General features: G+C 41.2%; 1 protein-coding gene across 5 annotated transcripts in view; it reads right to left on the bottom strand.

The window, feature by feature from the left end:
- Window positions 1-412: 412 nt before the first annotated feature.
- Window positions 413-27,692, bottom strand: part of LOC140453678 (AF4/FMR2 family member 1-like) — a 164,260-nt gene continuing 136,980 nt past the window's right edge. For all 5 annotated transcript variants that reach the window (XM_072548713.1, XM_072548695.1, XM_072548829.1 and 2 more), the window contains 10 exons: window positions 23,912-24,000; window positions 21,857-22,100; window positions 19,272-19,369; window positions 19,115-19,178; window positions 11,062-11,198; window positions 10,827-10,898; window positions 9,210-9,303; window positions 8,538-8,581; window positions 5,878-6,089; window positions 413-4,616 (listed from right to left, as the gene is read on the bottom strand). In XM_072548713.1, coding sequence (XP_072404814.1) covers window positions 4,495-4,616; window positions 5,878-6,089; window positions 8,538-8,581; window positions 9,210-9,303; window positions 10,827-10,898; window positions 11,062-11,198; window positions 19,115-19,178; window positions 19,272-19,369; window positions 21,857-22,100; window positions 23,912-24,000 — 1,176 coding nt within the window. In that variant the 3' untranslated portion in view covers window positions 413-4,494. The remainder of the gene's footprint in view (window positions 4,617-5,877; window positions 6,090-8,537; window positions 8,582-9,209; window positions 9,304-10,826; window positions 10,899-11,061; window positions 11,199-19,114; window positions 19,179-19,271; window positions 19,370-21,856; window positions 22,101-23,911; window positions 24,001-27,692) is intronic.

The raw sequence follows: 27,692 nt of genomic DNA, 5'->3' as shown, positions 1-27,692 counted from the left end.
TTAGTTGTCTTCCTGTTTGTCCTATGTAGTGTTTTGTGCAGTCCTTGTATGGGATTTTCCTTCCCATGCAAGGACTGCACAAAACACTACATAGGACAAACAGGAAGACAACTAACGATCCGCATCCATGAACACCAACTAGCCACGAAACGACACGACCAGCTATCCTTAGTAGCCACACACTCCGATGACAAGCAACATGAATTCGACTGGGACAACACACTACTATTATAGGACAAGCCAAACCGAGAACAGCCAGGGAATTCCTAGAGGCACGGCACTCATCCACAGACTCTTATCAATAAGCACATCGACCTGTACCCAATATACCGACCACTGCAGCGGACAGCTGGAACTGACAACCGGAAGCGGCAGATTCAAACCATTACAAATGCCGGAGGAAAGATCACAGAAGCGCTTCACAGGAGACTCCCAAGCACTGAGGATGTCACCTAGACAGGGGACGAAACGTCTGCAACACAAATTCCCAGCTCGGCGAACACAACCACAACAATGAGCACCCGAGCTACAAATCTTCTCACAAGCTTTGAACTCGAAACTTTATCTATGGAGTTAATTAGGGAAGAAGTGAAGGAAGACAACAACAGTTCAATTTTTCCTTTCACCTTAGTCCAGGATTCTGAAACAAGAATCCTCAAGGTTTCAACCAGGATCTCTCCCAAATAGAATGTAAGTAACTTCTTAAAAAAAAACTTGTGGGGGTACAGAGGAAAATAGAACCTGACTTAGCTCCAATGACCCCAAATTCATTAAATATACTGCTAACACAAACGTAAAAGCATGTACATGAGGACTAGCAACTTCAGCAATGTGCCAGGAGTGCTTGTGCACACAGAGCCAAAGCTTAGTAAGTCATCTCCTTCTAAATAGCATCCATTTCTTCAGTTCCCATTGCTATATCAGTTGTAAGACATGTGTCAGAAAATTCTTACCCATGGTAGTTTTAGCTCATCATGCCAGCATGTAACCAAATAATTTCTGTGTACAATATGTGGACCGTCCCCTCCCTGCTCATGTGGTAATTGGTCATTTATCTCCTTTTCCGCTATTGTACTATTCTTCAAGCTAACTTACACTCCATGTAGCAGAAGGGAGGCAAATCAATGCTAAAATTGCAATCAAGACAAAAAGTCTTAAGGCCTGACTTAAATAATTAAAGCAACACAAAAAGAGTAGTATGTCGTTTTACTACAGCTACACTGTCTTTCATAAGAGATCAAAGGTTGTAATTTATTTTGGAATTTATTTCTGACACATCTAGAAATGGATTGACCAGGTTTTTGCGTAAACAGACTTAAGGGAGGGCAGAATGGCATCTGTTTTAGCTTCAGGGCATCCAGATTCACTTCAAAATGCAGACTCCTTTCAGATAATGTGAGCTCAGTGGCAGAGAACAGGGGAGGACGCACATCTACTGTGCCAAACAGTGAAAAGAAAAAAAGACTACAGACCTATGATTTGACAGGATGGATTCCCAGTAATTGATATATAAGCAAGTATTAAATGATACCAAAGGAAGGTGGAACTCAAGGACTGGTTACCATGGCTGTCAATTTGAGACAGGCAGTTACTCAGCAGAAATAAATTGTTCAAAACTGGAGGAAGGCAATGAAAGAAACAAAGCAAAGTATATTTCTTTGCTAAAGTTCTATTTTTCCAAGATGCATAGGAAGGTGCTGGTAGAATTCCAGGATTTCATCTGGGCTGCCATTCTAAACACGTCAGCAAAGACAGTGTCAGTGGGCTGTTGAATTATGGAAAGCAGCAGAGCTAGGTCTGACTGCTTCCACCAGACTTTAGAGTAAGGGGACCACTGGCAGTGATCAGAAGTGGAGAGTCAACTGTAATCCAGCTGCAAAAAGAGCTAACACAGGTTGGCATTCAAAGCCGCAGGGTGACATTGCCCGAAACAACTTTATTGTCTTTCCTTTGGTCTAGCACACAGTTAAAATCCTGGAACTCCCTGCACAGGGGATCACCTATACAACATTGACTGCAGCAATGGTGTTAGCTTGACACCACTCAAGGACAATTGGGATGAATAGCCTGCAACACCTGTATCCTATGAAAGAATATTTTAAAGTTACAAGGGGAGCCAGAGAGTCTTGGTCAAGGTCTAACTGTCAAATTGGTAGTTATGTTTGAATACCCAATCTGGAAACCACACGCATCATGAGCTTGCATGCACCTCAGTTATAAGTGATTGTTTTGCTTTTTTTGGTCAAACTTTTCCAACCTCCACCAACAACTCCCCCAACCCACCAAAATATAACAATTTAGTTCCCCTCTGGTATGCCATAGGATTCCTCACAACAAAAAAAAAATGAGTATTTGAGGACTATACAGCTGTGATAATAGTGGGGTTGGGAGGGTACGTGTATGGATCCCAACTTCACATTTACTTGTGCTGTTCAGGTCAAGTCAACTGATGGTTCCTCCCTGCTGCTGATCACGATTTGTTCCTACTTAACATGTAGTTTTGAAGACAGCAATAGCATCCATAGAAACCTCTGCTATTGATTGGATAAAAGTTGATGCCATTTAGGGCATGAACCTATTGGATGCTTTCTGTACATATTATAACCTGGAAATTGATAACAGCCTTTTCAAGTTTTAAATGCTAACAGAAAATTGTTTTGGAAGTTGAAAGGACTGGAAAAAAAAAAGTAGGGGTTTTTCATATTTCCTTCATTTGTGGTATCCTGTGTTCTTGAAAATATGTAGAAGGGATAAAAAGGGAAAAAATAGCTTCTAATGAATTATGTTAGATTTCTTCATGGTGGTGATAATTAGAACAGTTTTGAAACTGTTCAACATACAGACACAATATTCAACACACCAACACGAATATCCTTTTCCCATTCATTTCAATGATCAGCCAGTGCTGGGTTTACTATTTCATATGGGTTTTACTGTGTATATAATACATAGACTCTTGAGCATTTCTGCAGTAATTTCATCAGCAAAAATATATATGTGCAAGTACAATTTCAAATAAAATTATAATGAATTCCAGTAACTTCAAGCAGCAGGAGCTGCAGTATGCTAGAATTTTTGACTATACAGGGCCCATCCAGGTAGTTGGCCAAGGTCATTCACAGCATTATCAAGACTAGAGGTGAGCAACAATGGATTGGGCTGCCCACTTCCCCAGATCCTTTAAATCCATATATTGCTATCAGGTTTCCAGCATTTTCCAAAACATCCTGCTCAGAGTAGGCTTTAACTAAAATCTGAAAGTGGCAACAAGTTTGGAAAATATTTTCTCTTCCCTCACCCACCCACCCCACAGCAAGAAAACCACTTTTTCCTATTTATAAAAATAAAACAGTAGGTAGAAAATTGCCCCACAAAGGGTAATTATACATCCAAACAGTTTGCTCACCTTTACTCAGGACAAGTCTGGTGTACAGGGAACAGAAATTGATGAAATAATGATCTATGCCAAATCCTCATTTCTCATAAGGTCAACTATACAGAACTAAATTGTACCCACATTATAGGAATTTGACCACTTCTCAACACACCATTCATATTTTCCTTACTCCAGACCCTTGAAGCAGCAACTTATCTATGGCTAGAAATAACTACTTACATACAAAGTAGGATGTCTAAGGCACGCTGAACATTAATAGATTGTTCTGAGAAAAGCTACACATGGCTTTGATATGAACTACATAAAGGGCAGGCAATGCCCATCAACTTCTCCTCCCCCCCCTTCCTCCCCAAACCCCCTCCACCAAAAAAAAAATACACTTTGTTCTGTTAATCATGCTTTGCCAGCAATACTTGGGTCCAATGGGGACAAAAATAGATTTCTAATAAATACGAAAGTAAAGGTAGTAAATATGGATGCAACTGGGGCAAAAAAATCCAAAGAAAATTAAAGTTCTTTTTCACAGCTCCTAATTTACGAATAAAATTAACAGTTGGACACTTTAAACATTTACATATTAACCTCCTGGATGTACCTTGTCCTCTAGGTATTTGCATTAGAGGGCTTTCCAGGTAATCACTGCAACAATGTTCCTGTGACCGAATACAACATTCTTTACCTGCTATTTCTTTATCCAAATGTAAAGCAGCTAATGCACAATATGTATACTGTTGCCAGAATGTCATGAGAAGGCAACAGCTACTGTTGTTTCTTGACCAGGACACAGGCCAATAGGGGTCTTTTCAAGCCCTTCATCCTTCATGGTGACTTCAGCAAAGAAGTGTTGAAGACAGTGTTTTAATCTTCCAACTCCACAAGGGTCAAGAGAAAAAAAAATTGCACTTTTGTTCATGAAGTGAAGGCTCAGCCGGTTCATTTTTGCGGAAGTTCAGTGCTGACCTACATTATTAAAGTTTCTGCTGCAGAGAGACACCTTTACATTTATCATTCCTCATTTTAAAAAAAAACACTGAACAGCCGTGTGTTTGGTGCTGAAGGACAAACTGGCTGATGTCAAAATGAATTTCGGCATCTTGTTATAGCAATTTAGTGTCCAGTCGCAACCAATGTAAACCTTGTCTGATGTAGTGTACAAGCTCAGTCATGCTGCTGGTCAGGGATAAAAGGCCAACTGCTGCATCAAGCTCGGCGAAGAATTCTAAGAGATTAAAAAAACAAGGTTATTAATGTTTTCTAATAAACACACTAAATGGACTATAGGGGGACACAATGAGATTCAATTGCCATGCCTATCTCCCAATCCCTTTACCTGAAGTGATTTAATTCAAATGCAGAAATATTTTGTTCTCAGTATTTGCATTTTGAGCATAAAATTCAAAAATTACATTCACGGAGCTCAATACAAACCGATCTCTTGAAGAAAATGGAATTATAAACTTAAAGGTTTGGAAATCATGTACAGAGAAGAAATCTTTAAACAGATAAATGAAAATAAATTTGAACACTTTAGGTTCCCACTCATTATCTTTTTGATCAGTTCTTCTCAAAAGTCAACTAATTTATATACATTCTACTGCAACAATAGAACCATATTTCAAAGGGGAACAAAACACTGAAATTTTACTTGCAATGCCAGTTAAGGATAGATTAACCTGGATACTTAACACCTGGATACTGCATCCAGTTCTGGTCTATTATAAGAACGATGTGGATGCTTTGGAGCGGGTTCAGAGGAGGTTTACCAGGATGCTGCCTGGACTGGAGGGCTTATCTTATAAGGAGAGGTTGACTGAGCGCGGACTTTTTTCATTGGAGAAAAGGAGGAGAAGAGGGGACCTAATTGAGGTATACAAGGTAATGAGAGGCATAGATAGAATCGATAGCCAGAGACTATTTCCCAGGGCAGAAATTACTAACACGAGGGGTCATAGTTTTAAGCTGGTTGGAGGAAAGTATAGAGGGGATGTCAGAGGCGGGTTCTTTACACAGAGAGTTGAGAGAGCATGGAATGCGTTGCCAGCAGCAGTTGTGGAGGCAGGGTCATTGGGGACATTTAAGAGACTCCTGGACATGCATATGGTCACAGAAATTTGAGGGTTCGTACATGAGGATCAGTGGTCAGCACAACATCGTGGGCTGAAGGGCCTGTTCTGTGCTGGACTGTTCTATGTTCTGTGTTCTATTACTTTTGTATAAGCAAGTTATGGCCTCACATTACTGAGCAGTTAACTACTTGTACTACATAGTAGCCTATAATCGTAATATTAATTAGGCATTTTAAATGCTAGCACAAACATGTCTGCCATTGAATTTTTAATAAGTATGTAATTAGTAGTTTACAAGTCATTAGACTTATGAACACGAGAGATAAATGGTTGATGGTAAAGACCGTGTTAAAGTTTCTTTAAATCAGATACAAGAGAATCCTTCCCTGCCTCCATGAGCTTAAATATTCTTACCCCTGTTTTTTTTCGCTAGTGCATCTGCTTGTTCCCATAGGTCATGGCCATGGAGGAAAATGGAAGTGATGCTGACATAGTTGGAAGCCAGCTGATGAATCATGTGTGGAATGGCAACACTTGCACCATTACCGGAGCTAGATCCTGGCTGGGAGCCTCCGGAGCTGGCAGGGGATGGGGTCTGAGACAGTGGAGAAGGTGTGCCGGTACCTCTGAACAGGAAAAAAAAAAGAAATTAAGGCTGATCATAAAGGCAAGAATTATGTAAATATATATCATCCTTTGCCCATTGAGTTTCTCACTCTTTTGTGTTCTAAATAAAACTACTGCCCTGCAACAAAAAAATCACTGCACCTGATTCCTTAAAACATGAAACAACCAGGCTAGAGTAGTCAACAAATTCAAGTCCATTTCATAAATTGTTAAAAATCACACAACACCAAGTTATAGTCCAACAAGTTTATTTGGAAGCACTAGCTTTCGGAGCGCTGCTCCTTCATCAGGTGGTTGTGGAGTATAAGATCATAAGACACAGAATTTGTGGCAAAAGTTTACAGTGTGCTGTAACTGAAATTATATATTGAAAAAGACCTGGATTGTTTGTTAAGTCTCTCATCTTTTAGAATGTCCATGTTGGTTTCAGTTCTTTCATATGTAAGTCTCAGAATTTTTTAAAACAAGTTACATTCTCAAGTGAACTTTAACAATTGGTGTCATGTCAGCCCAGATAATGCATTTAACGTTTGAGCTGCCCATACCCCAATGTTCAGACAGATTCTAACCTAAAAAAAAGAGATTTACAGAATCTTACATGGATTCATGCAGTTTTTGAGCAAAATAAAATGTAATTCTGCAAGTACAAATTCACCCCATAAGCTTGTGTGTATGTGTACATGTGGGTGTGTGGGGGGGTTTATGGGTGTCTGTGAGAGAGCGTGTGTGTATATCTATATGAATGCGAGTGAGTGTGTAAAGGGGTAAAAGTCTGAGAGGTTGCGAGAGAGAGTGTGGAAGTGTACATGAGAGAGGGTCTACGTGAGTGTACAGGACATTGATACCAGCATTACTCATGGTGACATCTCCCACCATGGACATGGCAGGTACTCATGTGACTTGTCCAACATTGTCTATCTCATACACGGCAGGCAAGGATGCCCTGACGCATGGTACATTGGTGAGACCAAACAGTGGCTATAGCAACGGATGAATGGGCACCGCACAACAATCAACAAACAGGAATGTTCCCTCCCAGTTGGACAGCACTTCAGCGGTCTGGGACATTCGACCTCGGACCTTCGGGTGACCATCCTTCAAGGCAGACTTCAGGACAGGCAACAGTGAAAAGAGGCTGATAGCCAAGTTCAGAACCCATGGGGATGGCCTCAACCAGGACCTTGGGTTTATGTCACACTACTGGTAATCCCATTGCACGACACAGACAGACACCAACACTCCCATTCTCTCACAAATTTATACCCGTTTATACTCGCACACATGCACACCCTCTCTCACACAGACACTCAACCACCCCACTCCCCCAACACCCAACAGCCCCCCGCCACACATATAAGTTTGTGGGGTGAATTTATACTTGCAGAATTACATTTTATTTTGCTCAAAATCTGCAAGAATCCACGGAAGATTCTGGAAACCCCTTTTTTAGATTAGAATCAGTCTGGCCATTGGGGCACAGACAGTCTCACACAGGGCACCTCACACCTTCAATGCATTATCTAGGCTGACAGGACACCAATTGTTAAAGTTCACTTGAGAATGTAACTTTTTGAAAAGTTCTGCAATTTAAACAAGAAAGAACTGAAACCAACACGTTCATTCTATATGATGAGAGACTTAACAAACAATCCAGGTCTTTTTCAATATATAATGACATCAGACTGGAAACTTTTGCTATAAATTCTGGGTCTTATGATCTTGTAATCTACAACAACCTGATGAAGAATGAGTGTTCCGAAAGCTAGTGCTTCCAAATAAACCTGTTGGACTATAACCTGGTGTTGTACGATCTTTAACTTTGTACATCCCAGTCCAATACCGACATCTCCAAATCAATTTAATAAATATGTATGCAATATAACATATCTACGAAGTCCAGATGTCAGGGAAATCTTAGCAGTGAGAATTCGTTGGCAGGTTATTAAATCACTGGGAGCAGTGGAGCTAACCAGGATGACTTAATCATGTTTTGGTGGTGGATAATAAGTAATGGCTGTTGGTTTGAACACCATGTACCAAAGTGGAATACGCCCAAATTGAAGGATTAATATTGATAATTTAGTGGATAATTTAGTTTCATTAATTCACAGTTGATTAATGGGAAATAAGCTGGATACATGGCAGCAATACTTATAATTTTAAGAAATACATTTTAGACGATGCAATTTGGGAGGGGCAGGTTTTGATTAAATCAGTTGGCTAGATGGCTAGCATGTGACACAGAATTAGACCTACAGCAGGGCTTCAAATCCATGCACCAGCTATGGCAGTTCATGGAAGCTCCTGGCATGGTTACCTAGAGCTATACAGAACCGTTCATCAAATCTTGCTTTTTGTCTGTGGTAGATAATAGATAATTACTCACTTATTAATATTTAAAGTATTGACTTAAGGTGGTGAACATTACAACTACATGCACTCATTACCTGGCAACACGAGGAGATGGAGCTTGAACTGTCCTGGAAGAACTCTAGAACACAAGACAAACACTCAATTTGCTGCAAAAGTTTTGGGATCAGCAAAAAGACAATTTCTTTCTTTGACTTTGCTCTCCTTTTCTCTTCTGAGTATGTTGACTCGTGTTGGGGGCACTGTTTCTCGGGTGGCAACTGCATTCTGATGCTTTGCCCCAAAAGCCGTTCTTGCAGGTATCAGCTTAGACAATGACATCAGTGATGGGGGACCATGGAGGGGTATTAATGCTAAGCTTTGAGCCTGCACCCATGGGTTAGCAAAGTTTGCACTTTTTGGGAGAAGTCAGACGATAATATTTTGAATCACAAATTCTCTTTCCCCAACAGCTGCATTTTCACAGAGAGACACAGACAGAAAAAGAGAGAAAAAAAAAGAGAGGGAGAGAGAGAGAGAAAGAAGAGAGAGAAAGAAAAGCTAATGCAGCATAGATTAGGGTTTAATAACATTGTCTAACTCGTGTATAGGTCTGTACTAAATGGTGCACATGGGAAGGTTAGCAGTGGAATGACTAAACTTTTGTCAACACAATGCCTAACTGACATAAGCCGAAAACATACATATCGTCACGACAAGTGACCAAGGTAGGGCTAAGAAATCCATTCAGTTATTCTCACTGTGCCTACCTTGAAATGTTCGGTTAAGGTCCTTGAATATTTCAAAGCAGTATCCTTCTTAAATCGGAACATTGCCATGAAGAGCAAAGACTGGCAGCGAATACTATTAATTGTGAATTTTAAAAAAGGAAACAAAATGTTATTAAAACATTTTCAACACAATGGCTACAAAGAAACAGAATAGGGCTATGATACAATTACAATTTAAAACTCTGCTTCAGAAACTAGTCATTTCATAAAATGTTAACAGAAAAGTAAAATTAACTAGCTTCATTTTGGATGTAAGACAAACAATACCATTCTCACTATGACCACATTCCAGTACTTTAAATTTCTGCAGCGTTTAAGATCATACCAAGACGCACAAGCACAAGGAATAGCTGCTGTCTGCGTTTTGCCACTCTGCCATTTAATACGTTCCTGACCGATAGCTTACCTCAACTTAACTGCACACACTGATTGTGTTTGTTTATGGGATGTGATCATCATTGACAAATTCAGCTGCTGTTGTGTATCACTAATTTCCCTTGAAGTGATTGCAGTGGTGAATTACCTTTTTGAACCTCTATATTCCAGTTAGCATGTGTACATTAAAAGCGCTGAGAGGAAGTAAAATCTTTATTGTTAGGGATCCCCCGCCCCCCCTCCCCCCTCTACTTTTTGATTTTGTATGTCTTTTTCTAAAAGTAACATATCCTGGAAAATTTACTAACCTTGAATCACTCTGCCAACATACCTCCTTGATTATTAGATGAAACCTAATGTTATCAATTATATCCTATTCTACCATTTCTAATCTAAGGCAATGATCCAGCCTGGTGTTACACCTAACCTTACCAAGTGAAGTCAACCTTTGTGAATCATTTGTTTGCATGATACCCTTCATTAGTATCGTGGACATAGACCAGTTATTTGCATGCTGCAGACCCCCAGTTCATTTGTCCCCTTTCATCATCATTCACCCTTAACTGATAATAGCACATGTCCTGAATTAGCAAGAACTACCTTCAATATCACCAAGACCAAATAAATACTGTTTTAACTCCTATCAAAAAATGTTTCCTTTTAACCCAGGTTCCATCCTTCTCCTTGGCAACTCACCCATGCCGAGTCCAACAGCGAGCAGCATCAAATTTGTCAGACACTGAGCCACCAAAGAGTTTTTATATCCACTTTTTCAAGATTGCCTGCCCCCATCTTTACAGACACAGACTATTGGTGAATCCTGAGGCTTCCAGATTTGATCACTCACTCTCCTTGTTGATCTTTTAAGCACTGCTTTTCACAAATTGCAAATTGCCCAAAATGCTGCACCTGCATCCATTGCTCTCCATCACCTCTACTCTCCCCCTTCTTCAGTGCTTTCCCTCCAACTGACAGAGTCTTCCTCTGTAGCTGCCATCCTGGCTTTGCCTCGTTCTACCAGAAACAGCTGTCTGTCTGATTCCTGTAGCATCTCTACTGTCAGTCCTTCAGCTGTCTTATTCCCACATTATGATAATCCATCAACAGCCTCCTCACAATCTATCAATTTACCCACAGCCCTTTCGTCACATTGGATACTTTGAATTTGATGCATTTTGTGACATCAAAAGGCTCAAAATGTTAAGTGCAATTGTTACTTACCATAACACTACAAATATTTTTTCTATTGTAGTTGCTGATGAGTCAGTGAAGTTTTTTAGTTTCATAATGTACCTGCAATGAAGTTAGAAAATGGAGATTACACCAAATGACAAATTAGTCATTGAAAACAAATTGACAATCAAACAGTCACCTTGATAGCTCTTTTTATTAGGATCATTAATAACTGAAGAAAGTGATAAGTCTGTTAACTAGAGCAAGACTTGAGGACACTTACTTGATTAAATCCACTGTTTCAGAAAACATGGTGTAAGCAGACTTTGGTGGCTGTGCCTCACTTTCCATGGCTATACCACTTTCAACAAATGATAGTGCAGCATCCAAGTAGTTGAAAGCTTTCCCAATCTTATCTGACTGATAGTGAGAAAAAAAAACTTAGTATTAAAAGAATGATTACTCTTCTCATTTGCTGATCATGAAATTTAAATTTCTGAATTTTCAGCTGAATCCCTGATGAGTGTGGTTTCGGTTGCAGTTGGAGTAGTAGTTTGACACTGTAGCATCTTGTAGTCCCCCCCCCCCCCCCCCCCCGACAACTGCACACAGTATCATAGGAAGCAAATTCCTCAAGAGGGGGGAGGAAAGCTATTAGGTTGAGGCAGGATATGTCACTGGACAAGCAAGCCTGAAGCCTAGGCAATTGTTCTAGGGACAGAAACTCACACTCCACCATGTAACACTTAAATTCAAATAATCAATAAATCTACAATTAAAAGCCTCAGTTATGCAGACAGTAGAATTCATGGATTGCCACTAACACCCATCTAGCTCACTATTTCGCTTTTTAAAAAGTGCCATTCCTCCTCAATATGGTTTACACATGGTTACAACAAAGTAGTTGACTCTTAATAGCCCTCCAAAATGGCGTAGTTAGCTGCTCAGTTCCTCAAAATTACTGTGAAAAAGTGGAAACGGAATCAGCAGGTGTACACGTGTCATACAGACTTCAAATGGTTCAAGATTGCAGCTTGCCATCCTCAAGGGTAATTAGGTTTGTGTAAGAGTTACTGGCTTGTCAGAAATGGCCAAATCCCAAGAAAGAATGAAGAGGATAAAAAGCCTCAGTAAGGTGCAATTCATTCTTCAAAAATTCTAGCTTAATTATTGAAAATCTCTAATCATGTTTGGAGGACATGTTGTAGAACAAGACAAGAACAGGACATCACAAATGACAAACAAAAAGAAAAATACATTCATGCACTGGGACAAAAAAAATGTCTCCCTTGAAAACAAAGCTTTTGATTAAAAGGTTAATTTCTACAGATTTAGTCTCTAGAACATAAAATCACCAATTAGCCCCTTGCACGGCCCTAAGCAGAGCAAAGCCAGAGATGAAGAAAGCTGCCCACTGTGAATCTGACAAAATTGATACTAAATGACAAAGGGATAAAACAAAATCACCAATAAGACAAGTCAGTCACAAATGTTGTGATAGATGTTAAGAGCCTTTAATCCTGATTTCATAGAACTCCTACAGTATGGAAATAGACTACTTGGCCCAAGTCCACACTGACCGTCCAGGGAGTATCCCACCCAGACTCATTCCCCTACCCTATTGCTCAACAGTTCCCCTGACTAATCAGCTAACCTACACATCCCTGAACACTAAAGGGCAATTTAGCATGGCCAATTCACCTAAACTAAATTCAGCAAATGCATTATTTTCTTAATAAAAAGTTAATTAAATGGTTCACACTAAAAATGTAAAAGGAATTCAATATTTGGTATGGGTCCATAATTTCAAAACAAACAAATTTTTTTTTGCTTCTGGAGCAATTAGAGTGGCTTTTGTTTTTAACCAAAACATTCCTGCCCACATCACAAATTTAAAAATATACACTTTTCAACAGGCTTATGATCTACAAAAAGCAGAATAACACAAAGATATGATAATACTGAAGCTTCTTAAATTTTGAATATTCAAGTGCCAAACAGCTTTAAATTGAACTCAGCATTCATTGTGCTACAGATTGGTCAGGATTCTACTGAAGTTTTGCTTCCAAAATTCAAATGACGACTTGATGAGTCTGAATTGGGGGTTAACACCCACATCCATCCTTCGTAGAAAAGAGTCCCAATGAAATCAATTCTAAATTACATATTATTGAGGAATATTGAGGAATATTGAGGAATATTGAGGATAACTAGGAAAGGAAGGATGAACAGGGATTATCAGAAAGCACAAATTGAGTTTCTGTTCAATTTGTCACTAATTTAAACATTGTACTGCCCACAAAACTGACCAATTCCATACTGGATTAACTGTCTTCTCCATGAACGGTACCCAGTTACGGCTCTTTAAGGCAGCTTGAGGTTAAGCTTGTTTTTAAATGCAAAGACACTAATAGCTCGCAGAAGTGCACAAATCAAGCTGGTAAATGGTTCAGCATTACTTTTAAAATTTGTTTTCAGCTATTTAAAATCACGTATTCCACTGTGAGTATCAAGACATATTGAAATTCTTTTTAAAAAAAAGATAAACCTATTCTCAGCTGAACAAAACTGCACCAAATTGCCATTCAAATATATTAAAGAGCCTCTCTTTAATATCAGGGGATTGGATAATTATGCCCATATTCTGGATTAGTGGTGCTGGAAGAGAACAGCAGTTCAGGCAGCATCCGAGGAGCAGTAAAATTGACCTTTCGGACAAAAGCCCTTCATCAGGAATAAAGGCAGTGAGCCCGAAGCGTGAAGAGATAAGCTAGAGGAGGGTGGGTTGGGGAGAAAGTAGCATAGAGCACAATAGGTGAGTGGGGGAGGGGATGAAGGTGATAGGTCAAGGAGGAGAGGGTGGAGTGGATAGGTGGAAAAGAAGATAGGCAGGTCAGACAAGTCATGGGGACGGTGCTGAGCTGGAAGTTTGGAACTAGGGCAAGGTGGGGGAAGGGGAAATGAGGAAACTGTTTAAGTCCACATTGACGTTCTGGGGTTGAAGTGTTCAGAGGCGGAAGATGAGGCATTCTTCCTCCAGGTGTCTGGTGGTGAGGGAGCGGCGGTGAAGGAGGCCCAGGACCTCCATGTCGTCTGTGGGGGGGTGAAATTTTGGGCCATAGGGTGGTGTGGTTGTTTGGTGTGGGTGTTCCGGAGATGTTCCCTAAAAGTGCTCTGCTAGGAGACATCCAGTCTCCCCGATGTAGAGGAGACCACATCAGGAGCAACGGATACAATAAATGATATTAGTGGATGTGCAGGTAAAACTTTGATGGATGTGGAAGGCTCCTTTAGGGCCTTGGATAGAGGTGAGGGAGGTGGTGTGGGCGCAGGATTTACAGTTCCTGCGGTGGCAGGGGAAGGTGCCAGGATGGGAGGGTGGGTTGTAGGGGGGTGCGGACCTGACCAGGTAGTCACGGAGGGAACAGTTTTTGCGGATAGCAGAACCAAACACCATTACAAGCCCCAATCACTCCTTGTCCAGGCTCATGAGCTGAACTGGCTGCTTGAAAATATACCAACCTGTCTGACATCAGACTGAGCTTTCAATCCCATCACAAACTACATCAAACTACACAAACTACCCTCCAGATAACAGTCACTGCCTATTTCCATTTATAACATTGCTGAAGTCTGCCCACTCACTGCTTCGTCTTTGTCATTTGCAGATTCAACATCGCTGTAAACATTCAGGCCAACAATTCAACCTCCATTTCAGATCGGATAAAGCTTTATTGTGCACCTGGTTAGGTGTCTCCATTACCTCCGTCACGCTTACTCTTTGTTTCCCCTCCACAAAAAGTATCCAAATTTAGAAATTCTCACCGTTATTTAAATAGCTTGCCTGTACTCCATCTCAAAGCTTCAAGATACTATAGACCCATGGGCAGAACAGTGGCACAGTGGGTAGCACTGCTGTCTCACAGCGCCAGAGAACCGGGTTCAATTCCTGCCTCAGGCGACTGACTGTATGGAGTTTGCACATTCTCCCCGTGTCTGTGTGGGTTTCCTCCCACATTCCAAAAATGTGCAGGTTAGGTGAATTGGCCACGCTAAATTGCTTGTAGTGTTAGGGGTAAATGTAGGGGAATGGGTTTGGGTGGGTTGCACTTCGGTGGGTCAGTGTGGACTTGTTGGGCCAAAGGGCCTGTTTCCACACAAAGTAATCTAATCTGGCCAATTCAACGAATCTCCTGTTTGGGTATTCATTTTCCATTTTTAAATTCATTATTAAGCTGGAGTGGGTTGAGAAGAGATTTACCAGAATGTTGCTAGGTACGGAAGATCTGAGATGTAAAGAAAGGCGAGATAGGCTGGGACTTTTTCCACTGAACATAGGGGATTAAGAGGCAATCTGATAGAAGTTTATAAAATATTGAGATGTATAGATAGAATTAATGGTGGGTGCCTTTCCCCTAGGATGGGGTCAATTTAAAATTAGGTGGCACATTTTTAAGGCGAGAAAGAGATTTAGAAAAGATATCAGAGGCAATTATTTTTAAAAAACAGAGGGTGGTTCCTCTGGAATGAGCTTCCTGAGAAATTGGCGGATGTGGGTACAATTATAATGTTTTAAATACATTTGGACAGACATGAATAGGAAAAGTTTGGAGGGATATGGGCCAGAAGCAGGCAGGTGGGACTAGTTTAGTTTGGGATTATGTTCAGCATGGACTAATTGGACTGAAGGGTCTGTTTCCATGCTCTAGGACTCAAACTATGAGGTAAATGCCACATATGGTTGGCTTTATTCATGAAAGCAGCAACAAGTGTCCAGAATTCTAGAATATCAAGATACAAATTGATAGTCCGGCTCATCAGTTGTGCTGGTGTTTTTCTCTGCATCGAGTTTAAATTTATCATGAATACATATTAATTTTAGTGGTCCTTCTTTAAAGTGACCATCTAATTACCTTACACATAAAAATTACAGCCTGAGTCAAAAGCAGTTTGCAGTTTAATTTGCAGGGTTTTTTTGCAATCCTTTAATTAATTTTGCAAATATTTCAAATATTCCATTGCTATATCGTAGCCCCATATCAGCTGGAGGCTCTCTAGAGATTATGTAACTTCATACTTCTACTTCACAAATCAAACTCCTCTAATCTCCTTTTGCAATAAACTCTCCATTCTCAGTAACATCCTACTGAACTGATTGGAAATGTGCACAATTCCTTTATATCCATGCTGAAGTCTGTTTATATAATTGATATAAGGAATGAACTCAATGTACCAATCATTGTGTGTTTTTTTTTGTAACGAAGGTTATTATTAGATTCCCTACAGTGTGGAAACAGGCCCTTCGGCCCAACAAGTCTACACCTACCCTCCGAAGAGTCCATTTCCCTCAGACTAATGCACCTAATACTATAGCCAATTCACCGGACCTGGACATTTTTAGACTGTGGGAGGAAACCGGAGCACCCGGAGGAAACCCACACAGACATGGGGAGAATGTGCAAACTCCACACAGACAATCGCCAGAGGTTGGAATCGAACCTGGATCCCTGGCGCTGTGAGGCAGCAGTGCTAACGACTGAGCCACTGTGCATTATTCAGATTTGGAAAAGAGGATTATAAAGTCAAAAGGTAAATGTGTTTCTGAAACAAAACCAGAAATTGCTGGAAAAGCTCAGCAGGTCTGGCAGTATCTGTGGAGAGAAATTGCTTTGGGTCAAGTAAAGCTTCCTCATAGCTCTGAGGAAGGGTGACTCAACCCAAAACGTTAACTCTGATCTCTCTTCACAGGTGCAGCCAGACCTGGTGAGCTTTTCCAGCAATTTCTGGTTTTGTTTCTGATTTAGAGCATCCAAAGATATTTTGATAAGTTTGTTTCTGGTTTACAATTCTGAGAATTTTCAATTCTTTTAAGCACTGGGTCAAAATTGCACTTACAAGAAATCATGTGATCTGAGTGACTAAAATAACTCCTTCCTGGGGAAAAAAGCCTGAACTGTACCCATCCAGCATCCCCCTCCAAGATCATCCTCATTCTGAGCACTCTCTTTAAATCCTCTCATGTTCTTCCAGTCAGAGGGGTGGCTAGGGGTACCCACATGGCCCCCAGTTATACCTGTCTTTTTGTGGGGTACCTGGAAAATTCCTTTTTCCAGTCCTGTTCTGGCTCCTACCCACAACTCTCTCTCCAGAATATCAATAATATCATCGGTGCTGCTTCCCTTCTCATCTGGGATTGGAAAAGTTTATTAATTGTGTTTCCAATTTCTGTCCCGCTCTTGCTTTCTCCTGGTCCATCTCAGACTTCTCTCTACCCTTCCTTGACATCTGTTTCTATTTCTGAGGATAGACTAGCCACCAATATCCACAAAATATCCAATGACTCGCAGCTACCTTGAATATATATTCTCACCCTGCTTCTTGTAGGGACTCTATTCCAATCTCCCAGCTTCCCCCATCTCCGTTGCCTCTGGTCTGACATTGCCAACTTTGACAACTGGGCCTCTAGTGTCCTCAACTGAGGATTCCCCTGTAAACTGTCAGGTTGGTCCAACCCATCTCCCACCCTTCTGCTTTCACCCCCTCTCTTCCCTCCTACACCCTTGTCCTCACCTACCATCCCAACAACATCCACATCCAGAGAATCATTAGCTTCCATTTCCACCATCTTCAGCAGGATGCCACCCCAGGCACGCATTCCCCTCCTGTCCTGTCAGCTTTCCACAAGGACCATTCCCCTGGGACACTCTGGTCACAACTCCTCTTCCATTTCCAACAGCAACCCTCCCAACCCCAAAGCATCTTCCCTGCAGAAGGTGTAGCACCTGCCCATTTACCTCCACCCTCCTCAGTATCCAAGGGCTCAAACACACCTTCAAGTTGAAGCAGCACTTTACACAATAGAGTCGACTGCGTTCACTGCTCACAATGTGGTGTCCTTCACATTGCGGAAATGAACTGTAGGCTGGGTAATTGCTTCGCAGAACACTTATGTTCTGTCTGCAGAAAAGACCCGGGGCTTCCAGTTGCTTTCCACTTCAACACACCACCCTGTTCCCTCACCAAGGTCTGTGTTTCAGGCTTACTGCAGTGTCCCAGCACAGCTCAGCATAAGCTGGAAGAACAGCCCCTCAATTTCCACTTGGGAACTCTACAGTCTTCTGGATTCAATATTGAGTTCACCAACTTTAGGGCTTGAGGCACCTTTGCCCGTGTCCTTACCCCAAACCCCACACACCAGGCCTTGTTATCATATGGTCTGCTATTACACACTACCCATTGTTAGCCACTGATAGACTCCAGTAACAGCCATTCACTTTCCTAGGCTGACCATTATCAATTCCTTCATTCAACTGTTTTCTCTCTCTCTCTCTGGGCTCTAATTCCTCTCTCCTCACTATCTTCTGCCAAAAAACCCCTCTTTCCTACATACCATTAGTTCTGAAGAAGGGTCACTGGACCTGAAACATTAATTCTGATTTCTCTCCACAGATGCAGTCAGGCCTGCTGAGATTCTCCAGCAAGTTGTTTTTTTTTTGACTGGACAAACTACCTAGACATTCCTGATGAAAGGCTTATGCCCGAAACATCGACTCTCCTGCTCCTCGGATGCTCCCTGACCTGCTGTGCTTTCCCCAGCGCCACACCTTTTGACTTTAGAGAAGCTACCTGGTGAAATGGTTTTGGAAGTATTTACTAAAATGAGCTTTTACAACCCAGAGAGAAACAAATGGAGATTCCTAGAATGCAGGTTCTAGTGAGAAGATAGATCCAACAAATGTCCTGTTAGGAGCCTCAAGTAATCAAAACTACAGGGGAAAAAAAAACCTCTCTTTTTAAGAGTTAAGTGAGAAAAACCAACGAGTTAGCCTGTGTCTGCATGTCTTGGAGGGATGAAATGAATCAGATCCAGTGAATGTGCAGAAATTTACTTAAAGGAAATATTTATGGTCTCATCAGTTGAGTAAGAAATGAAAGAGGAGTGATACTTCACTCGGGTCTAGGCCTGTGAGCATTTGTGAACGATATTACTGTGAAAAAGTTGAATATATTTGCTATTTGCGGCAAGTTCTTCCCATGTTTCCCTTTCTATCTTGCGTAATGAACTTGTGTCAGTGTGTTAGGACAGCCTCGTTTGGATATGTTCAGTGGCTAACCACCAAGGTAAGCCAAGTACAGAAACGAACCTTGCGGTCAACAAAATAACTTACCATCAGCTACAATCATAATATTTTGTAACCTCTTCAGAGTCAGGCTTTCTCCCAAATTATTGCAAATTATGCACGCAAGAACCAATTCACCAAAGCCTTCTGAGAAGATAACGCTGTTTTTGTTTTCCCCCCCCCACAGTTCTGATAACGTCACTGTCAGTAACTTACCATGACATCAGCCTTGTGCTTTACTTTTTTGGCTTCTCGTAAGTGATACTCTACTGGATATTGCCTTCAGAAAAAGTGGGTAGAGGTTAGCATGGGTTCTATTTTACAGCATATTTTGATGCTATGAAGGGCACTGAGTGAAATCAAAGTGAATTACTTGTCATCAAACTTGAGCAGAGGCCTTGTGGGTTTGGAATTTCCATTCGGGAGGGATTGCTCTGGAGTGGTTTTACTGGCAGTACCTTGGCAAGGCACCTGTGGAGAAGAAAGTTTTGTAAAGATTAGTTTTAACCCTTTGAATACCACAAGTATACAAAAGAATCCATCAAGCTTCAACTTTGCTGAATGGGCAGGCGTACCTGATGACATGGCCCGAACTTTCAAAATCAGCAAGATCCACATTTTTTCCTGAATTAGTAAATTTCAGGAAGATAGTACTGACAGCATTATAAAAGGGTTTCAGTACACCACAGTGGGGGAAGAAACAAACTTTTCAACCCAATTGCTTTTCACTGACCACTGCTGAAAAATGTATATTTATGCAGTTGATGAGCACAGCTGGTAAGTTGTGGCATAGAGTCAGTGTGAAAAAGCTACGATTTTGGCAAGATGTCAGAAATCTGACCAAGCCTGCACTCCCCCCCCCCCCCCCCCAAAACATTTCAACCACCTATCACAGCTTTTGAAAGGGGAAGTTGTAAACAGCAGAAAAGAAACTGTGTACACCACTGTAACAATGCCAAAAGTTACTCATTATTTCTGTAACATTACAAAGTTAGCCATTATATTAACACTTAAAATCTTCAGCTATTTATGAAAACTAATGTCCATTGAAAGCAAATGAAAAAGGAAATGAAGGAAACTATTGAGACATTGATCTATGAATCCTTCAAATCGCATCTCAATAATTCAATAGAAAGCTACAAATCTGAAACCAAAATGTAAAAGATTTTGGAAAACACAGCGGAACGTTGGTGAGAAAGCTGCCGTGATGCACCCAACAGATCATTTTTATCCTTGTGATAGTATACTCAACTCAAAATGGCAGGACAGAGATTTTGCGAACTGCTTTATTCTGGATGGCGGAGAGGTTGAAAGCAAATTACTGCGGATACTGGAATCTGAAACTAAAAGAGAAAATGCTGGAAAATTTCAGCAGGTCTGGCAGCATCTGTAAGGAGAGAGAAGAGCTGACGTTGAGTCTAACTGACCCTTTGTCAAAGTTAATGCTGCCAGACCTGCTGAGATTTTCCAGCATTTTCTCTTTTGGGTGGTGAGGTTGAGTTCTGTTCTAGCTGAAGCCATCCCAACAAAGCGCAAATATTCCATCACACATCTGCCCTGATCGTTGTACAACACTGAGGTTTTTGAAAGACCTGGAGAGGAGTCATTCTCCACAGAATACTCAGCAACTAGTGCGCTTATTAGAATGGATGGCAAAGCTATTTTCTGGTCAGTATTGGCTCAGGAGCACGTGACTGATCTGAGAAATGTCTAGCTTTTGCCTTGCTTGTGGTGGCCATCAGGTAGCACTTGTGTGACACAAGTCCTGATAGGCTGATAAAGGACCAAGAGTGTCAGCGAGAGAGCTAGGAGTGACAGGAGGAGAAACTTTCTTACTCAAGAGTTGTTAGGATTTGGAATGCGCTGCCTGGGAGAGTGGAGGAGGCGGATTCCGTACATGGTTTGAAAAGAGGGCTGCATATATATTCGAAAGTAACAAGTCTAGAGGGTTACAGAGATGGGGCTGGAGAGAGGGACTGCCCAGGCTGTTCTTTCAGGAGCCGAGTCAGACATGATGAACCTAATGGCCTCCATCTGTACTATAAGATTCTATACATCCTTCTTATTGGAGGAATCATGAATACAGTGGAAATATCACAGCACGGTGGCACAGTGGTTAGCACTGCTGCCTCAGCGTCAGAGACCTGGGTTCAATTCCCGCCTCAGGCAACTATCTGTGTGGAGTTGCACATTCTCCCCAGGTCTACGTGGGTTTCCTCCGGGTGCTCCGGTTTCCTCCCACAGTCCAAAAATGTGCAGGTTAGGTGAATTGGCCATGCTAAATTGCCCGTAGTGTTAGGTTAAGGGGTAGGTGTTGGGGAATGGGTCTGGGCGAGTTGCTCTTCGGAGGGTCAGTGTGGACTTAGGGCCTGTTTCCACACTAAGTAATCTAATCTAATCAAATCATGAAATGAGACAGAGCTCGTGACAGAGGGATGGACTGACGCAGACTGGTCCCAAAACACTGCCAGAGGAATTCCTGCAGCGACGTTCAGGAACCTGATCTTTGGTTTCTGAAGATCGCAACTATCTTCTTGTCGGATACAATCCAGTCACTGAAGGGTTTTAGTGTTGAACCTCAGCAAAGCTGCAGCCATTTAGGTATTCCCTAGATATTGAGGGCAGATATTCTCACATTTCCTTTGACACTCAGTCTGTATCTGGATGACAGGAAAAAGTTAGTCAGGCAAAATCCGAACAGAGCATCAGTGAGCAGGCAGCATGGGAAGTTTATTAGGAAAGGCAGCTTTTCTTTTAAGCAGCTTGAATTGCCAAACTAAACCAACCTTTCAAAATCCAGAAATAATCTTACATCCGACAACTATGGTGTTCAATAAAGCAGATTGCACATTAAATATTTAAAAGACTGCATTTGAACAATATGCCTGAATATGCAACAATCCATTTGATAGCTCTCATTTTTGAGCTGAAAAAATAAAGCAGTGCTGGTATTCATACCTTGCTTTTTAAATGCCCAGACTGTTTATCCTCAGTTCTTTTGTGCTTAAAGGATAATGATCTGGATGAAGAGTTAATCTTGCTGCTGCAATCCTTGCTATCAGTAGCACTCATGGTGGAGACTTGGCTTGAAGTACTACTTGCACTGTTGTGCTGTTTGTGGGCTACCTTTGCTGGTTTCTGTGCAGGAGATGGAAGTGGCAGTAAAAATGGGTTTTCCTTCTCAGAGGAAGTCTGGGGAACTCTGAAATCAAATAATAATTATTTTGTTATCTTCCAGGTACTTCAGCACCAAAGTGAAGAATGCACACTTAAGGAGTCAGCAGTACTTTCTAAGAGCAACAGAATAGGAGTCTAAGGATCATGATTAAATTACAGCATGTTCTGAAAACAGACAGAAAACTTCTTTCTTTCAACATTGTAGTTTTAGTGGAATTGGATAAAACAGAAAGAGAACGTTCCACTGAAACCTCTTCTTCATACAAAAGATAAAAGAGAACTTTGATGTCTTACTCAGAATCATAGTCATACAGCATGGAAACAGATACTTTGTTCCCACTCATTCACTGGAGTTTCCCAAACTAGTCTCATTTCCCTGCATTTGGCCCATATGCCTCCCTAAAGTTCCCCATTCTTTTACCTGTCCAAAAGAATTTTAAATATCGTAATTTAACCCCCGTGTCTACCACTTCTTCTGGCAGTTCAATCCACATACAAACCAACCTGCCGTCCCATTGTTGGGACTACCATCATACTAACTTTCTTATATTTGTGAGTAAGATCACTCTAAATCCCTGGACAATAATGTTTAATAATTTCTCACCATTCTAACCCCAACCGTTGTTTTTTTTCCCCCTCTTCTTCCTACAAATGAGAGTCACATTTCACCACAGTATATACCAAATGCCAATGTTTTAGATAATTCACATGATATAGACAGCAAAGTAGACAATATAATGGGATGTAGCAAACTCTTACACTCAGCACCTTCATATTGCAATGTTATAATATCTAGTCAGAAAACTCCCCTCCCTCGGGAACACCACCTCACTGGGTCTGGAATTGTGGACTGGACAGGGAAAGGGATTTTAATCTGTCACTGAGTGATAGCCTGTAAATCTCTGCTAAAAATGGACATTTGTCCACATTATACTCCATTCACCAATTGCTTGCCCTTAGTGAACCTGCTCATATCTGTTTACAGCCTCTTTGGTCATCCCCAGAGCTTTCTCTCCCACCCAATGTCAGGTTACCTGGAGATAGTACTCAGGATCAGAGGATAGGATCAGGAGCAGGCCATTTGACTGGTGTCTGCCTTGCCATTCAATATGATCATGGCTGACCATCAAGCTCAACACCTTAATATCACCCTCCTCCCATACCCCTTTATCCACAAGCTCATACTTTAGATTGTGCAAGACAGCGTGAGAGAGAAAAAAAAGGAGTCTATGAGAAAGAGATAGTGAAGGAAATAGTGCATGAGAGTGAGTTAGTGAAAGAGTATAAGGAAGAGATTGTGCTTGAGAGAGAGAGAGAGAGAGAGAGAGAGAGAGAGAGAGAGAGAGAGAGAGAGAGAGAGAGAGAGAGAGAGAACGAGATTATATATGTCTCATTTTTTGATTTTAGACAACATGCTGCGTTTTGGGCTGTGAAAAACATTTGATAATGATTTTACTTATATCCAGTTTAAGAAGTGAAATATACTTGTACATCAAGATCCTAATAATACAAGATCCTCCACAGACATGTTTGATGACATAGTGGATAATACTAGACCTAGGCGATCAATGTTTATTGAAGCATAATTTGGTTTAAAGAAATGCAACATTTGTTCATGTCTCAAGTATAGACATTCACTTATGATCTACAAAGAAGTGATTTGCAATTCAGCAAATTTATGTGCTAAATATATTCAAAATACACATGCAGGACGAAGCACTTTTAGCCATGGCTTGTGAATCAGCAACACAGAGTTCAACAGGTGTCCGTTGAGAACTCAAATGTGTTACATGGAGTATCTCTCTAATTTTAGACATGGAGATATCGGATACACACCGCTTATGACTGGATTCCTGATGGCTTGAAGAGGACTTGTTTTCTTTATTCAGCCTTGGCTTTTTGCTCTCACTCGTTACCACATCAACCTGAAACAGATAATTTTGCAATCAATGAATAGAAAGGAAATGAAATTGTCAATATTCAAAATTTAAACTTCCATTCTAGGAATTATTTTCCCTCTCAATAGTCATAAAAGTGGAAAGATCTCCAACTTAACACAGGAGAGCAGCCTGGTAGTTTGACTGTTTCAGCACGTGACAACATCTCAGCGAACTGCAAGGTCGGAATCTGAGAGCTTGGACAAGTATGATCGCCTCTTCATTGCAGTGCTCGAGTCTGCACCACATGATCAGAATGGAATGTCTCTCCAGGAATAGAAAATTACACCATCGTGCTCGCTTTCCTCTTTGCCTTCTCACACACTCCATGCCAATCACAGCAACATAAATGTCTCTAGTCAACTGCAGAATTGTTTCACCAAAACAGAGAAACAACTGCAAAAACAGAATGAATTCTTGTATGGTTAGTAGGTGGACTTGATCCTGTTATACCATGATTTCTTTGTTTGCCTTAATGTTCTTCTTTTAAAAACTTCCCAAGCAACAGCAACCTTTTGAACCAAAACGTGACAATGCTTTCCAAAGGGATGCTAAACCTGCAAGAGCAGACTTCATGGGTACTTTACTGCATCTACGTTGGAAAAGTCACCATGAAATACAGCCCTGCTTCAGCAACCTGTCTCACAGTCAATGAGGGACTATTACCTGGTGTGGCTTTTTGACATCTGGGGAGGAACTACCTGTTGCACAGAGCATTGTCCACTGCAGGGACTGCGATAGGCCAACAGCCAGAGAAGGTATTCTCAGAATTTGGTTGGGTCCCTGCCTGCAGACAACGACAACTCTCCACAATATTCTTTTGGGTTGGGGGGGGGGGGGGGGGGGCAAGGCAGTTGCAGTGCAGGGGATTACTGCTTTCATTCCTATATTTCATCTCAGTAAAACTGTGATCGGGAAGAAGTCTAATATATGAACCCAAATTCCATAGGAATGCTGACCACCGGTTCAACTGGTTTCCTTTAAAGATTGATTTTTGTGCCGATTTAAATCAATTACAAAGTAATACCATTACAGTTGGCTGCATCATTTTCTCTTGCAATTAGAATCGTGATTAGTGCTTTCACATGACTGCAACTTTTCAAAGTTGCATATACAAATGACATGGTTGCTGATTTCACCATCTGCATTAGACCAGAATTTTCTGCCAATTAAGCGTTAGGCAACCTACAGCCAGTGTCTGCATTCTCACCTTAAATTCCTGTCTTAGCCATCAATTCCATCTCCCATTCCAGCTGCTGCCTCAGGCTGAACCAAAACTTCCACAACCTTGGCGTCCCAGTCAGCCAATGATGTGGCTTGATTTGATTTATTTGTTACAAAATCCATCAAAAAATCTTGTATAGTGTTGCCACACTCTGGCACTGTGTTAAAACCAAAAATAAACCAAAACATGGAATATAAAGAAAGAAGAATTTTTAAAAAAATTAAAGAAAAAGTGTTCAACTTTACAGTCTCTCTTCTTAAGTGCCCCAACATGGGTCATGGGCATGGTGGCCTGGCTTGAATCCCCTTCGCTGTGCCACTGGAAGGAAAGTTGCCACTCAGCAGCACCACCACCATGCCTCCATCGTCACCCCTTGCCAATGCAGATGCCATCTATACCACAGGGTCGCGTACATCTCCCAAATTCACTTTTGCTGCCACCTCCATGAATCTGCACTGGGCGCGGCTGCCATTGGGAACCCAAACTCGCCTCAGACACCACGAGTCCACGCTGGGCTGACTGGTTGCTGCAGATGCCTTTGCAGCGACCGAGCTCTTCAACAAGAGGTCAGGTCAGTAAAGAAAGAAAAACAAGGAGGGAGAAAAAGGAAAAAGAACGAAAAGAAAAGCAGACAAGCCCCAGGCTCAGAAGCCCTATTCCACCGCCATCTGTTAAGCTAGATTCCAACCCCATCGCCACTCCATTACAAGCATCCCTCGTTCTTACCACCATTACTTTACCAGTCTTTGTATACCTGCTGTTAAAATTTCCAATAATGTTTTTGTTGGCTCCATAGTTATTGCAGTAGCAGTGCTGTCCTGGCCAGGCTTACGTAAATCCAAACTCACTCAGAACTTTGGGCCCATATTATAAGCCACAACACATCCCACTCAATGCAAATGTACTAGCATGTAGCAAAGACTTCAAAATTCCCTTTCTGCAATTCAAATTCCTTCTGCCCACTAACTCGGTGAGAATACTGCATTCCTTCAAACCTTGCACACGCTGTCTTCACCTCACCATTAATATTTGGTCCTCAGCTCTTTGGAAGTGCTCCCTTCGCCCTCTGCTCACTCCCCCTCTTCCAATAAACACCAGCACTTTGACCAACCTAATCTAAATCTAATCTTTGGTTCAGTGTTAAACCTGGGGTGGGAATGGGTACAGAGAATGGGGGATGTGATGGGGAAGAGAAGAAATGGTTTCTAAAACAAAAAGCTTGGCAAGTTAAGATAATCTGGGATACATCATATGAAAGGGTGGTCAAAAATGGATTCAACAGTAACATTTAAGAGGGATATACAAGTAGATGCAAGCACACATCCAAAAAGAAGCGACCGCACAGGTCTTTTTGTCAGGAATACAGGAAAGGGGGAGGAATTGCACAACATTTTCAAAGGGATATCGCAGATTTGATGTTTCTGTCCTATGAAACCCTGTTCCTCTCAACTGAGATTCTGGACTTCTTTATATATAAGAAAAAAAATCAGTTTTCCAACAGAAAACATTTTCAACCAGAAATGTATTAAAAAATTAAAAAGGATAGAAAATGTACCACAAGACATTAACTTCAATACTCAAGACAGTTCCAGTAGTTTTATGTTGTGATGCGCAGAAATACTGCAGCTTCATGAAATATATTTCTGGATTTGAGTTTGTTGTGGGCAAATCCATTGTTATTTCGATGTCCAGATTGTTGTGTGGTAGTAAGTGATGTGGCACTTTGCACCCATATGTATAGAAATGCACGAACATATAATTCTTTAACTAGAGGAATAAAATAATAATGTAAAAAGTGCATACCCCAGTGCAATATCTAAATTATAGATATCAGACAAGTGACCATGTGCAGGAAAAGAGGGGCAAGAGCTTTACTCCTGCTATACACTTTTGTTTAGTAGAAATAAATGGCTGTTGATTCCTCCAGCACTGCCATGATAATAAAGTTTAGGGTGCTAACAGGAGTGCAGATGGGAGATGAAATGGAGAGGTGAAAGTCAACGGGTAAAAGTGAGAGATGCAGGCAGTGCAGAGAATTGGACAGCCGCAAGTGTGACACCCTTCCCCCAGGTGGGTTCGAGAGTTATCAGAGGCCCATTGTTTAATCGCTGGTGATACATAATGATTCAGGAACAGCAAATCACCAGGCAGAGTGGCTTGAATTAACAATTAGCACCAGTTTCTAAAAGACAGATTGCAGTTGATTCATTCAATTGAATAGTTTGCTGAAATAACGAGGTTTGATAAGTGGAAAATAATAGATGCTGTCTATGTTGATTTTAAGAAAGCATTTGACAAAGTACCACATAGAAAACTGTTAACAAATTTGAGGCTTGCTGAAGAGAAGGATCAATATCAGCTTGAATAAAAAGCAGCTTTAGGATAGGAAGCAGATAATCATTGTAAATAGCTATTTTTCAGACTAGACCACACCATTATGGGGACTATGGATCAG

Source organism: Chiloscyllium punctatum, chromosome 1 (genome assembly GCF_047496795.1).
Source record: "Chiloscyllium punctatum isolate Juve2018m chromosome 1, sChiPun1.3, whole genome shotgun sequence".
Taxonomy (NCBI): domain Eukaryota; kingdom Metazoa; phylum Chordata; class Chondrichthyes; order Orectolobiformes; family Hemiscylliidae; genus Chiloscyllium; species Chiloscyllium punctatum.
The sequence above is the reverse complement of the archived record's forward strand: the minus strand, read 5'-3'. Positions and strand labels throughout refer to the sequence as shown.